At 46.2% G+C, this 13,708-nt stretch overlaps 1 protein-coding gene across 1 annotated transcript in view; it reads left to right on the plus strand.

The window, feature by feature from the left end:
- Positions 1-13,708, plus strand: part of ITGA10 (integrin subunit alpha 10) — a 53,021-nt gene that overhangs the window by 27,009 nt on the left and 12,304 nt on the right. The window contains exons 7-18 of the mRNA XM_083417287.1: positions 2,551-2,699; positions 3,587-3,737; positions 4,590-4,755; positions 5,423-5,490; positions 6,720-6,864; positions 7,443-7,591; positions 8,420-8,563; positions 9,360-9,563; positions 11,315-11,445; positions 11,942-12,108; positions 12,907-13,049; positions 13,270-13,380. Coding sequence (XP_083273413.1) covers positions 2,551-2,699; positions 3,587-3,737; positions 4,590-4,755; positions 5,423-5,490; positions 6,720-6,864; positions 7,443-7,591; positions 8,420-8,563; positions 9,360-9,563; positions 11,315-11,445; positions 11,942-12,108; positions 12,907-13,049; positions 13,270-13,380 — 1,728 coding nt within the window. The remainder of the gene's footprint in view (positions 1-2,550; positions 2,700-3,586; positions 3,738-4,589; positions 4,756-5,422; positions 5,491-6,719; positions 6,865-7,442; positions 7,592-8,419; positions 8,564-9,359; positions 9,564-11,314; positions 11,446-11,941; positions 12,109-12,906; positions 13,050-13,269; positions 13,381-13,708) is intronic.

A 13,708-nucleotide genomic window follows, 5' to 3' on the forward strand; every position in this document is an offset into this window, starting at 1 on the left:
TAGGATAAGGACCGTCATGCCCTCCTGCAGGAGGATTTTCGTAGTTTAACTATGCGCCGTCTAAAAAAATCCTTTTCCCCCCCATGAATTCTAGCATTGTGAGAGAGGGAGAAAATCTCCAGAATTGACAAGGAACTGTGCCAGGGTCTCCTCCACTTCATCAATGCAAAAACTTAAATAACCACAACTTTAAAATGATTCAAAAAAAGGGGAAACCGTAAATTAGATGGAATGTGCCCCTAATGGCCATGTGTGACTCTCAGAGTGTGGCCACGTTCTGGAGTTCACCCCTAATCGCTTTATTTCTCCTTGGCCGGTTAGCAGCACGTGCTGGGGTATCGCTTGACCTTTTCCCGCATCTCCCTTGCTGCTGCAGGATGGAGCCTGTGCCAGGGCAGAGGCGTGGGACGTTTGAAAACCCCAGCCTGTGGAAAACAGGAAGCTTAAAGAAAACAGGGAGAGGGAGGGAAGGGGACCTGGTTCTGTGTAGGCTCATTGTGAGCGGCAGAGGGGCTCTCTGCTGAGTCAGCATGAGCGCGAAAACCTTCTCCAAGGCTAAGGAAGGGTTGGCAAGAAGGGGAGCGGATGGCAGTTCCCCAAGCAAAACACACCTTTTGTTGTTGCAGATGTTTCGGACTCCAACTCCCAGAAGCTCTGCTAGTCAGCATGGCCAATAGCCGGGGGAGATGGGATCTGTAGTTCAGGGACATCTGGTGGGCTGGGGGGAGGGGAGAAAATTCCCTTTGGGGTTCAGTACAGAGGCTCACATCAAATTCTCTTTTTAATTTTTTTCCTTATATATAATTTTTATTAAATTTTCCGTTTTACAGTTTAAAATACTCATTTAAACTCCTAAATACTCCTTAAAAGATCAGTGACTTCCCTTCTTCTCTTTCCATGGTTCATTTTGCATATCATAAATCCCTGCATATTTTACAAAAAGCCATTCAGTATTCTATTATTGCATCCATCAAAACTTATTTACACTATTGAAATTATCTTAATGCTGCCAACATTTTCAAGTGTATAAAATTTTCCCCCATATATTCAATAAGGGTCTTCTTACTCTCTTATTCTGTATGTTCTGCAAGTTGCGCATATTCTGACAGCTTAAGCTGCCATTCTTCTTTAGTTGGGACTTCACTTGTTTTTCTGTTTTTGGGCTAGCAAAACATGAGCCGCAGTAGTGGCATACATAAATAAGCTTTTTTCCTTTTTTTTTTTTTTTTTTTGGCTCACACAAAGTTCTCAGTCAGAATTATTCAGAATTGCATTACAGGATAGAATCCAAAATAGCCTGTGGAAGCATTTCCATTAGCACACATCCTAGATGGGCAAAATATATGTCATCTTGGCCAGTTATTTTCCAGTCAACCAACCTTCTGCCGCCTGAGTACCACACTATCTGTTCTTCCAATCAGAGTCCTTGGAAACACTTCCTCAAGTTTTTTGCTGTACAGTGGTACTTCAGGTTACTTACGCTTCAGGTTACATATGCTTCAGGTTAAAGACTCCACTAACCCAGAAATAGTGCTTCAGATTAAGAACTTTGCTTCAGGATGAGAACAGAAATCGTGCTCCAGCGGCAGCAGGAGGCCCCATTAGCTAAAGTGGTGCTTCAGGTTAAGAACAGTTTCAGGTTAAGTACAGACCTCCGGAACGAATTAAGTACTTAACCTGAGGTACCACTGTACATGCAGAGCCCTCCTTGTACCTTATCTAGAGTTGTTTTTCACTCTTAACAGTCAGTGTTAGGTTTCCTCCTGAATCCAGTTTTGTGGCCATACAGCCCTCTTACGTAGTAACACTGGTCATATTGAGTTTTGCAGAATTTCTACCTCACCCTGCCCCTTGCAGTTTCCCCCTCTTTGCCCTCTCCACTGGTGCACAGTCATGGCCAAGTAGCCTGTATCAGCTGCTCTCCTTTATAATAATACCATGCTTATCATTCATGTAGCATGGATGCTTTTCACTTATGAAGCTCTTTCACATTTTACTTGGTGAGCCTTACTGCAGTCTTGACCTTTAACTGCAGTATAATTATTAGCTCCGAAACATAATAATGCACACACAGACGTACATATAACACAGATATATTATTATTCTTTCATTTATATCCCACCTTTTTCTCCAAGGAGCTCAGGGTGGTGTAGATGGTTGCCCTCCCCACAACAACCCTGCAAGTTGGGTTTCCAGGGGACAATTTGTTTGTAGAGGTCTGGCTTTATTTTATTACATATTTATTACATATGTCAATAAGCAATAACATGGTCTGTCCTCTCTCTCTGCTTATCAACGGATTTGGTTGATCCAATACTATAGGATGCAATTCCTCTTTAAGATTCTTTCCACCCACAGCATGCATGGTTTTATTTTACTCTATGTTTAAAATCCTCCTCATCTTTATATTTTGAATTACGCCAGCCTGGTGTGTATTTCTTTTTCTTAATCCAATGATGTCTTCTCTTTCAGTCACTTTTCTTGCTTTCTTTGTAATAATAAAAAGGGGAAAGGGGGAAAAAACCCAAGCAAACCTTTCTCTCCTTGTAGGTTGGGGTATTGCAGTACAGCGAGGTTGCTGTCCACGAATGGACTCTGAAGGATTACCAAACAGCAGAGGAGGTCACTGAAGCCGCCAAAAACATCAGCCGCCAGGAGGGGCTCGAAACTAGGACAGCGTCTGCCATTCACAAAGCCTGGTGTGTGTTTGTGTGTGTGTGTTTCTCTTGATCCTGACAGAGACAGACAAGCAGGAACCCAGCTCACGTCGAAAGAGGCATTTTGCAAAGAAGCAAGTGGCTTTATTGGGGTGTGTGTGTTGTGTTTTGAATGAGCTCTGATGGTCTGGTGTGTATGGACGCAGCGTCTCTCAGCCTGACCTACCTCACAGGGTTGTTGTGAGGATATAACAACAACAACTTATTTATACCCCGCCCATCTGGCTGGGTTTCCCCAGCCACTCTGGGTGGCTTACAACAGAATATTAAAAACATGATAAAACATCAAACATTAAAAACTTCCCTAAACAGGGTTGTATTCAGATGTCTTCTAAAAGTCACATAGTTGTTTATTTCCATGACTTCTGATGGGAGGGCGTTTTACAGGGCGGGTGCCACCACTGAGAAGGCCCTCTGCCTGGTTCCCTGTAGCCTCGCTTCTCACAATGAGGGAACCTCCAGAAGGCCCTCAGAGCTGGACCTCAGTGTGGGGTGGAGACGCTCCTCCAGGCATACTGGGCCGAGGCTGTTTAGGGCTTTAAAGGCCAGCACCAACACTTTGAATTGTTCTCAGAAATGTACTGGGAGCCAATATAAGACTTTCAGGACAGGTGTTATAGAGCCTTGTGCAGCAGCTTGGAGGAAAGATGGGAAGGAAAAGCAGCAAGTAAATAAATAAATTCTGCATTTCAACATGGTTTGTGCATCCTGGCAGATGGTGCTCTGGTGAGTCGGATCTGTTAGGCTTCCATTGGTGCTGGTTTGAATGGCACACAAAATCTTGCCCACCGCTAGTGTCTCCAAGAAACGCCATTCTCAGGAGCGCATCTCGGTTATCCTCCCTCCTCACCTCTTGTTTCTCTCTTCAGCACAGAGGCCTTTAGCCCAGAAAGAGGTGGGAGAGAGGGAGCCACCAAGCTGATGATTGTGGTGACTGACGGGGAGTCCCACGATGGCGAAGAACTCCAAGACGCCCTGGAAGAGTGTGAGAAACGGAACGTGACACGCTACGCCATTGCAGTGAGCATGCGCTGGTGCCAGGAGGCTTTTGGGTGGCGGCAGTGATGTGGGCGTGCATGCGTGTGAAAAAGAGCGTGAGCAAGGGCTGAGAGAGGTGCCATGTGAAAAAGAATTCAAAGCAGGTTCTTCTGCCATGATTCCATGTCTAGCTTCCTTCCGCCTTGACAGATAATAAGGGCTTTATTACTAAATGGCTTCATTACTAAATTTAATATTGGTTCCTTGCAACTTGCATATGAAGGAGCTGCAAATTTATATATTTAATGATTTCAGTGTGGAAGAGGCGGAAGTTGACATGCTCTTCTGAGATAACTAGCAGAATCTATTGCTTGAATCCTTTTGTACTGCTCTCTCTTGGTCCCCACTATTGTATTCATCCCCCAACCACCCAAATATTTTCAGGTGAGTTTCAAGTAGGGAGGTAAGAAGGGCATTGCTTTCTGTCTCACCCTGTGTTCCTCCCATGCAGCCCTGTTTCTGTTCTGCTGCAGTCCACCCTTTTCTAAAAACAACATTATTCATCTCGCTGTCCACCATGGCGACATAAATTACGTTATTCCACCTCATTAATTTCAGTGCAGAGGAAGCATAATGCAAATAGTGGTGGTAAGGGAAATGTAACCAACTGCAAATTGTTTGTGGACTGAAATCAACAACAACAATGAATACCAGTCGTATCTGCTGGATTGATTCCCGTTCCAGACATTAAACAAATAAGCAAACGTGGGCAATTTTCTGCTCCCGTTTCCATTTTCTGCGGAATTCTCTTACACCCTTAGTTGTCATAATGTGTCATAATGAGGACTTCTTGCACCTCAAACATTTTTTGAAAAATGGCTTTTGTTCCCTCAGGTGTTGGGGCACTACATTCGGCGGCAGAAAGACCCGGACTCTTTCATCAACGAGATTAAATACATTGCCAGCGACCCTGATGAGAAGTATTTCTTCAACGTGACCGATGAGGCGGCCCTGAACGATATTGTGGATGCCTTAGGGGACAGGATATTTAGCCTTGAAGGTTCGAGAAGGGGGAGGGTGGAAAAGGGGGGGAGGCTACCACCAGATTCCCTGTGGTTTATGAAAGTTAAACAAAATGGAGTGCAGAAGAAGTGTTAGTAGGAAGCTCTCTAACACCTCCCTCATAACAAGCTCCCAGCTGTCCTTTGTAAACCTCAGTATGAGTGGGACACAGTCCTGGCTCAAACCTTAAGGGCCCTCAGCACTGGGGCCCTCTTCTGCACTAATAGCGCCCCCTGTTGGGCTTACACGGTAGTGGCCACAGTAAGTGTCAGGTGACCCTTCATTTTAATTTCCCGTCGTGCCCTAGCCTAGAGCAACAGAACATTGGGAGCACTGTGGAGGAATTAAAATAGTGCCTTCCTTTGCCAAAAGCTGTGTGGTGATACCAGACAAGCAATGGGCACAAGATTCTCTGCTGAGGGAGATTTGGGTAAATCTCATAAAGGGGAGCATTCGCAATGGAGAATTGGCAGGGCAGATTAAGCCCCTTCCCTCCCTCCCTGTCAGTGCTCACCTGCTATTTCAGCAAACAGAGCACACCTTGTTCATTTATCAATCTGCCTACTGTATTTATCTTACTACTCTGTTGCTTTTCTACTAAAAAAAATACCCAAAGAGGTGTACAACTATTAACAGATTTCTTCTCCCCCCACCATTCTCCTCAGGGACCCGTGAATATAGCTCATTTGAGTTGGAAATGTCTCAGATTGGCTTCTCTATGCACCTCCTTGAGGTAAGAAGACACATTGTGGTGCAAAGTGTGGTTCTCAAACCTTCCCCCACAGACCATTTGAAAATTGCAGAGGTTATTGGCCTCGCCCCTTAAGGATTGACCTGCCTGTTTGTAGCTCTTGTAATGCTAGATGCTGTATGACTTCTATTTGTAATGTTATGGGCTTCAGAGGGCTGAGTCTGGATGACCCCTTAAGATTCTTTCCAAACCTGAGATCCGGTGTATCAAAAGCTAGAGTCTATAGAAGCAAGCTGGCTGAAGTGAGCAGGCCAGCTCTTATGTCAAGATAAAGGCCTTATCTAATCAGCTAAGAGCCCATCATTCACATCTTCAAGGGGTGAGCTCTGTTTCCATAGAGACAAATAGTGAGACTTGTCTCACTTCACCAGGCTGGATACCTCAGCATCCTAGGAAAGGGGAATGATAGGACAAAGCAGGGAGTTGTGTGTGAGTTGTGTGTCAGCCAGACAGTAAGAGCTGTTCGACAGTGGAATTTGCTGCCAAGGAGTGTGGTGGAGTCTCCTTCTTTGGAGGTCTTTAAGCAGAGGCTTGACAACCATATGTCAGGAGTGCTCTGATGGTGTTTCCTGCTTGGCAGGGGGTTGGACTCGATGGCCCTTGTGGTCTCTTCCAACTCTATGATTCGATGGTGCTGGAAGCTGGATACACAGAGATGTGTGTGCTCTGTGTTGGACTTGGGCCTGCCCTTGAAATCTAATAGGAAAGCAGGATCTCTTGGGGTACGAATGCTGTGAGCCCCTCCATCCTGTGCTCAGGTTGTAGAAATGTGTAAATACAATCGTATGCCCTAAAGACACCACAGTCTCCGTTCTTGACCTTCAGTCCAAGGCAACCAAACCCTGGGTAAGCACTGGAGTAGTTGAAGTTGCAGGCACCATTATTTCTTACAGACCTCTGAATGAAGTTCATGGGTCACTCTGTTGGTCCGCAGACCACAGTTTGGGAACCCCAAAGGGTAAGCTGACACGCCCAGGTTTAGCCAACGTGATGCCTTCCTAAGGTAGTTGGACTCCATCTCCCATGAGCCCTTGCCCAGTGGCCATTGCTGCTTGGGGCTGATGGGAGTCATGGTGCAACAGCATATGGTACGCCCCCTGCTGGCTACCTCTGGTATCACTGTGTGAAAGGCAGGGGCAAATGGTTTCGACTGCAGTCTTTCTTGTGTTGTCTGGCTGGACTGCTTATGTATCTGCTTGTTTCCCTGGCAGGACGGGATCCTCTTTGGCATGGTAGGGGCATATGACTGGGATGGCGCAGTCTTGAAGGAGAGCAGGAGTGGGCGGCTCATCCCGCCAAGGGAGGCCTTTGAGAGGGAGTTCCCCCTGAGGCTGAAAAACCACGCAGCTTATCTGGGTAAGGAAGGATGCCGCTTCCCATTATACAGGGAGAGAAAGAGCGGAGCTCCACAAAGGGCACAAAGATAAAATCAGACCACCTGCAGGATCAGGCCAGAGGTCCTTCTAGCGCAACATCATAGAGGCCTCTGGGAAGTCCACAAGGAGATCAGGAAGCCAGTAGTCCTCCCCTGGTATCCACAGGTAGACTTGCCCTGTAGATTGAGGTTTCATTTAATAGTCAAGGCAGTTGGCAGGCCTGTTCTTCACCCCATCTCCCCAATTCTTAATGGCTATTTGTTTCCAAAATCAAGGCGATAAAATGATCCCAGCATGTTTCAAGCACTGCTCCTGTTCAGAATAGAAAACTAAAGTGAGATGCGTTTGTTTGTTAAACCACTTGCTTATGTAGGATGAATAAAAGCAAGGCAGTCCTTTGCTTTCCCCTTTCACCAAGTGTGTGAGGCCAGTCAGTGCTTGTTCCCATTTTGCAGAAAGAAAAACTTAAGGCTGTGAGTGAAAAGCTAGCCAATTAGTTCAGGGCAAAACAAGAGTCCGCACAGCTTTATTATTTCTCTCTCTCGTTTCCTTCCCCAGGATACACAGTCTCCTCTATCAAGCTCAGGAACGGGAAGGGGCTGTATGTGGCTGGTGCCCCCCGCTTCAAGCACAAGGGGAAAGTGATCCTGTTTGAGATGAGCAGTGATGGCAGCGTAACCATTTCCCAGGCCCTTACTGGGGACCAAGTGAGTTTCGGGGCAGTGGAGATGATAGTAGCTGATTTCTGGAGTGACAACCGCGTCCCTAGAAACTTTGTTCTTTCATTCCCGAATATGTGTGCAGTTACTGAGAGAAGAGAGTAAAAGACAGTCTGCACATGATCAGAGACACTCCTCCCTTTCATATAACCTCACCTGCTGGCTAAGGCTGAGGCCCAGACTCATTATGGTGGGAGGAGGCAGGGGTTAGGGGTGCTGCTCCTTAGGGAAGGGAGATGCAACCCTTCCACTATCTTTGCAGGCACAACTAGAACTCGTGACACAGAACTTCAGGGTCCAAACAGATGGAGGTGGTTTCCAGCACAATTTATAGCAGCCAAGGATGGGTTGGGGGTGGTGGGGGTCATTATGGATTAGGGACTGAACTGAAATACCCTCTGCACCTGAATGTAAATACCTGAATGTATTGATTTTTTTCTACAGCACCATCTATTCAGATGGTGCTTTATAAAGAGCAGGTATTTGAAAACTCTGAATTCCTCAAGATTCAGAGTCTTGCCTGACCACAAACACACACACACACACACACGATAGATAGATAAGATAGATAGATAGATGATAGATAGATAGATAGATAGATAGATAGATAGATAGATAGATAGATTAGATGGATAGATAGCCATGAAATTGCCCCCTGGACCTCTGAGTTTGCATTTAGGTATCTGGGGGTGCATCTTTATTTACTGAGATCTGGAAACATGTGCAAAATCAGGCTTAAGGTGCAGGATTGCTCTGATGTCCAGTGCAGAAGAACTTGTGCAGTTCTGACATAGCAGGTGGCGTCTTTCTCTGCAGATTGGCTCCTACTTTGGCAGTGAAATGTGCCCAGTGGACGTGAACGGAGATGGAATCACAGATGTACTGCTGGTGGCTGCCCCCATGTACCTGGGCCCACAGAACAAAGAGACAGGCCGCGTTTACATCTACAAAGTGGGGCAGGTGAGTGTTGTTGATTAGGTTTAAAAAAAAAACTATTTTTTTAAAAGGTTTTCTATAAACAGTTAGCAGGAATACAGACAATAGCAATGGGATACGACATTTCATTCATTCATTCATTCATTCATTCATTCATTCATTCATTCATACATACGTACATACCACCCCTCTTGCTGTTCTGGCTTCTGTGATAGCTGCACAGCCTGCATTTGATCCATAAGACGCACACACATTTTCCCTTACTTTTTAGGAGGGAAAAAGTGAGTCTTATAGAGCAAAAAATACGGTATTTTTCACATGGAAGAGGTGCTTACAAAGCCAGTAAATTTCAAGCTCTTCTGACACATGACCCTCCTGGAACCTCATCCTGCAACAAAAAGTGCAACACCTGTATTGCGGCACTCAGCCTTCCCCAACCTGATACCTTCCCTCCCAGGTGTTTTGGACTACAACTCCCATCAGCCCCTGCTAGAATGGCCAGTGGTCAGGGATGCTGGGAGCCGTTGTCCAAAGCATTGCAGTGTTTTTGTTGGCTGAGCATAGGTCCAGTACTTTGCTGAGAACTCGCTTTCCAGGATCTGAGGTATAAAAGGTTCTTTCTCATCAGCTCCTATCTGAGATCCTCTAAACTGGAGATGCCCCGGTTGAAACTGGGACCTTCTGCATGTGCTTCAGTCCTGAGCCTTCCTCGCAGTTCTTCAGGGCACACCATTGTGGGGGAGGGGGTTTTTCTATCCTGAAGCCAATGCCCAATGGCTCCACTGTTCCTCCCATTTTAACCTTTCTCCCTCTTCTGAAGTTGCTTGTGTCTTTCAATGGGACCCTCCATGCCGACCCGAAACCTCAAGACGCTCGTTTTGGCTACTCCCTCCTGGCTGTCCCTGACCTTAATCACGACAGCTACAATGACGTTGTGGTGGGCGCGCCGCTGGAGGACAACCACCAGGGGGCAGTCTACATCTATCATGGCTACCGCACCACGGTGCTGCCCCGCTTCAAACAGGTGAGTGGGAGCCAGTGTCTGAGTGCTCCCCACTATTCCAACAGCTCTTCCCACTAGTACATTTCCCCCAGTGTTTAGCCAAAATCGGTGCCCCTTGCCATTTCCACCCCCAGGCCCTGTTCCTATTCACTTCCGATGATCCGGGGGGCTTAAGATGGCATTTGCGTTTTCAGCAGGCAAATCACACTGCTGGGTGATGTTTAGCTCATGTCCTTTCTAAGATGTGCTCCTGCCAGGCCAAGTCTCCCTCCCTCATCCTAAACATGCACCTTCTTTTTTATTTTATTGCCACTAAACGCAGCGCTTCACATTTGACTCTGTAGTATCACAAGCTGTTTTAGGTTTCAGCTCCAACCTGTCAATATCATTTTGATTCTTTTTTGCCTTTGGTAAATAACTATTTATTTCATTTTTAACCATGACAGGACACACAAAAATATATCAAGGAAAACCAATAGCAAAAGAGAAGAGTAAAATGTAAGAGAGAGAAAACCATAGATAACAAAATTAAGCAATGTCCTCGTACCATTTTGATTTTTGATTCTGATTCTCTCACCGCACTAAGTTCAGGATAGATAAAAGAAAATCCAGCACATGGTTTAACTATGGAACTCTCTGCCACAGGAGGCAGGGATGGCTACCAACCTGGATGACTTTAAAAGAGGATTAGACAAATTAATGAAGGAGGGGGCTGTCAATGGCTACTTGCCACGAGGGCTGTGCTCTTCCTCCTCTCTCAGAGGCAGTGATGCTTCTGGAAACCACAGAAGGATAGAGGGCTCTTGAGTTGAGGTCCCACTTGACGGCTTCCCATTGGGGCATCTGGTTGCTCACTGTGAGAACAAGTGGCTGGACTAGACAGGGTCTCCTTCGGCCTGTTCCAGCAGGCTCTTATGTTCTTAAGTACATTTGGAACGACTGCAGTGAGGGCTCTTACAGAGCAGCCTCACTGATTAAAACCAAACACCCCACATTCTCCCCCCCCCCTTTTTTCTTTTTGGATTTGCATTTTATTTATTTGTTAACATTCTTATATTACATCGGTAAACGTCGTATTACATTACAGGACACCTTATAATATAATTTCCAACATGTATACAAAAATTACATACAAGTTTTATATACCAAGAAAGAAAATTAAACAAAAAAAAGAAAGAACAAAGAGAAAAAACAAAAACAATCCCTCCCAAATCATATACATACCAACACACTAGACTTCCTGTCTTTCCCGTTGTATATTCCTTTTTTACAAATGAATGTACTCTTATTATTGTATATTTCTTTACATATTATCTAATACATTCCTATATCAATATGTGCTCTTAGTCTTATTTCTCAACTCAGTCTCACTCCAGTGTCAATCAAATGCTAGCATAGATAGCAAACCTTTACTGTATTTTTGAACATATGTTTTATATCCCACTCAGTGGCGTAGCGTGGGGGGTGCAGGGGGGGGCGGCCGCACTGGGCGCAACAATTGGGGGGGGGGGCGCTCGCACTCACAGTGCTAAAATCAGTGCTAAAACCCACGGGTTAGGGGGTGCAAATTACTTGCCTTGCCCCGGGTGCTGACAACCCACGCTACACCACTGATCCCACTTTTCCATAAATTTTTGTTTTGAATTGCCTCTCAGGGTATTTGTTAACTGCGCCATATCAGCAAATTCTTGTAGCTTGTAATGCCAGTCCGTTATTGTCGGGGCTTCACACATTCTGTGTGTCTTCAGTTTTTGATTTGCTGTTTCTGACAGCGCATTGAGTCGGCTGGCCTCCACCGAGGTCTCCGCTACTTTGGCCGCAGCTTGGACGGGCAAATCGATTTGGATGGAGATGGCCTGGTGGACCTTGCCGTTGGAGCACAGGGTGCTGCGGTGGTGTTGAGGTGAGGGGAGCTGGAAGGTGGGAGGGAATGAAGGCTGCACCCGGGCAGAGGGAACATCAAGGTCATTGAAGTGAGCTTCATGGCTGAATGGGAATCTGAACACTGCTCTCTCCCCAGGGACTAGTCTGATACTCTAACCGCTACACCACGCTGCCCCTCAAAGCAGTATCATACCACTTTAAACAATCACAGTTTCCCCAAAGGAAACTGTAGTATTTTAAGAGCTGTTGAAAGATCCATATTCCCCTTCCAGAGCAACAGTTCCCCGAGTGGTTTAGCAATCAATCCCTTTTCACTTTCACAGGGAACTCTGGGAATTGTAGCTCTGTGAGGGGAATAAAGGGTCTCCTAATAGCTCTCAGGATTCTTTGCAGGGAGCCATGACTGTTTAAAGTGATAGGATATTGCTTCAGACGTATAGCGCAGACCTTAGGCCCAACTTTGGGATTTTTAATTTATTTAACAATATCATTTTCCTTCTTGCTGAGGGGGGCAGGTCAAGGAGGATTGTGCAGGTCAACACTTCGGTCACTGCTAACCCTCCGTCCATCAATGTGATTCAGAAGAACTGCCAGAGGAACAGAAAGGAGTCTCTTTGTGTGACGGCAAACATCTGCTTCAGGGTGTCTTCCCGGTCTCTGGGCCCGAGGGACAGCCACTTCAGTGAGTAGCGCCCCCTCTCGGCAGGCGAGTTGTTAGGGGTTGGCAGGATCTTCTCCACGGTGTCCTCTGGACTGTTTCTGGGCAGTTAATGCATTTGGAGAAAACTTGAATTGGAGTGTTATCTGGGTTGCAAGGCAGGGTCTTAATTTGGGGACGGAATAACTAAATATAAGGTAACTTTTAACTAGAGATTATTTACAGGATAATGAATGGGGGCGATGGAAGGGAAATTGATTTGCAAACAGGATCAGCTGGAAAATTAACTGGGGGTAAATTAATTAACGGGAAGCTGATTGGGGACAATCTGGGGCAGGGGGCAGATTTGTTGAAGAATTTATCCAGGGGGATATGGATGAGAAATCAGGCAGCTTGCCTTCTGTGATACTTTAAATCTAAACTCGTTTTTGTGCCTGTAGGCCTGTGCCCTTAATCCAGGCATAGGCAAACTTGGCCCTCCCGGTGTTTTGGGACTACAACTCCCATCATCCCTAGCTAACAGGACCAGTGGTTAGGGATGATGGGAGTTGTAGTCCCAAAACATCAGGAGGACCGAGTTTGCCTATGCCTGCCCTAATCTTAAACTACCTCGCAACACCTCTGGGCCAGCTCTTGAGGAGCCTTGCGATTGGCTGTTGGCTGATCACATGACTGAAACCAGGCATCACCAGCCTAGGACCCTCCATAAGTTTCTGACTGCAGCTCCCACCAGCCCCATGGCCAGTGCCCAAGGAGGATGGGAAATGTAGTCCAAGGTTAGCAAAGGCTGGCTTTGCTTGACTCCACTCTGCTTGGCCCTAGGTATAAAGTACAACGTCTCCCTGGATGACAGGAAGTTTGGGGCAAGGGCCGTCTTCGATGGCAACTCCCAAAAGCTGCTGCAGAAGAGGACCCGGGCCACCGTGGGCAGGACAACCTGCTCGGCGGTCCGTTTCCACGTGATTGTGAGTACAAGTGTGGGTGGGCCAGTTCTGACTCCGACTGATGCAGAGAGAGACCCCAGGGGTCATCTAGTCCAACCCCCTGCAATGCAGGAATCACCGCTAAAATATTCCAAAAACCACCAAGGTGCATGGTGTTCTCCTGTTTTAATCTCAGCAATGCTGTGAATCTGTATCAGGCTTGCTATCTAAAGACAACCCTGCATTTGTTTGTCCTTTGCAGGACACCTCCGATTACCTGAGGCCGGTTGCAGTCCTGGTGAAGTTTGCACTGAATGATGCTGAGCCAGGCCCTGTGCTGGACGATAAATCACCCACCAGTGTTAAGAAATTGGTGAGTAGCACATGCACAATGCCCCATTACCAACTGCCCATGCCATTCTGCACGTCAAACCAGGCCATCTTTGCTGCAAGTCCTGCAAGACCTGCTTCCTGCTTTGCTAACCTGGGGGTCAAGATCATTTTGGAGATACTTAATTCTTGCTATTACGGATATTATTATTTTTGTATTGTTACAGTTAGACCTTATTATGACCTGCGTGGTATTTGTATAACTTTATTGTATAGTTACTGAAATGAAATTTTAAAAGGACTAGTTTATCTAATGCATATATGGCTGCTTTTAGAAACAGAGCAGCATTCCCCCTTTATGCACCTTGCTT

The sequence above is a fragment of the Podarcis tiliguerta genome, assembly GCF_965153285.1.
Source record: "Podarcis tiliguerta genome assembly, chromosome: 16".
NCBI lineage: Eukaryota > Metazoa > Chordata > Lepidosauria > Squamata > Lacertidae > Podarcis > Podarcis tiliguerta.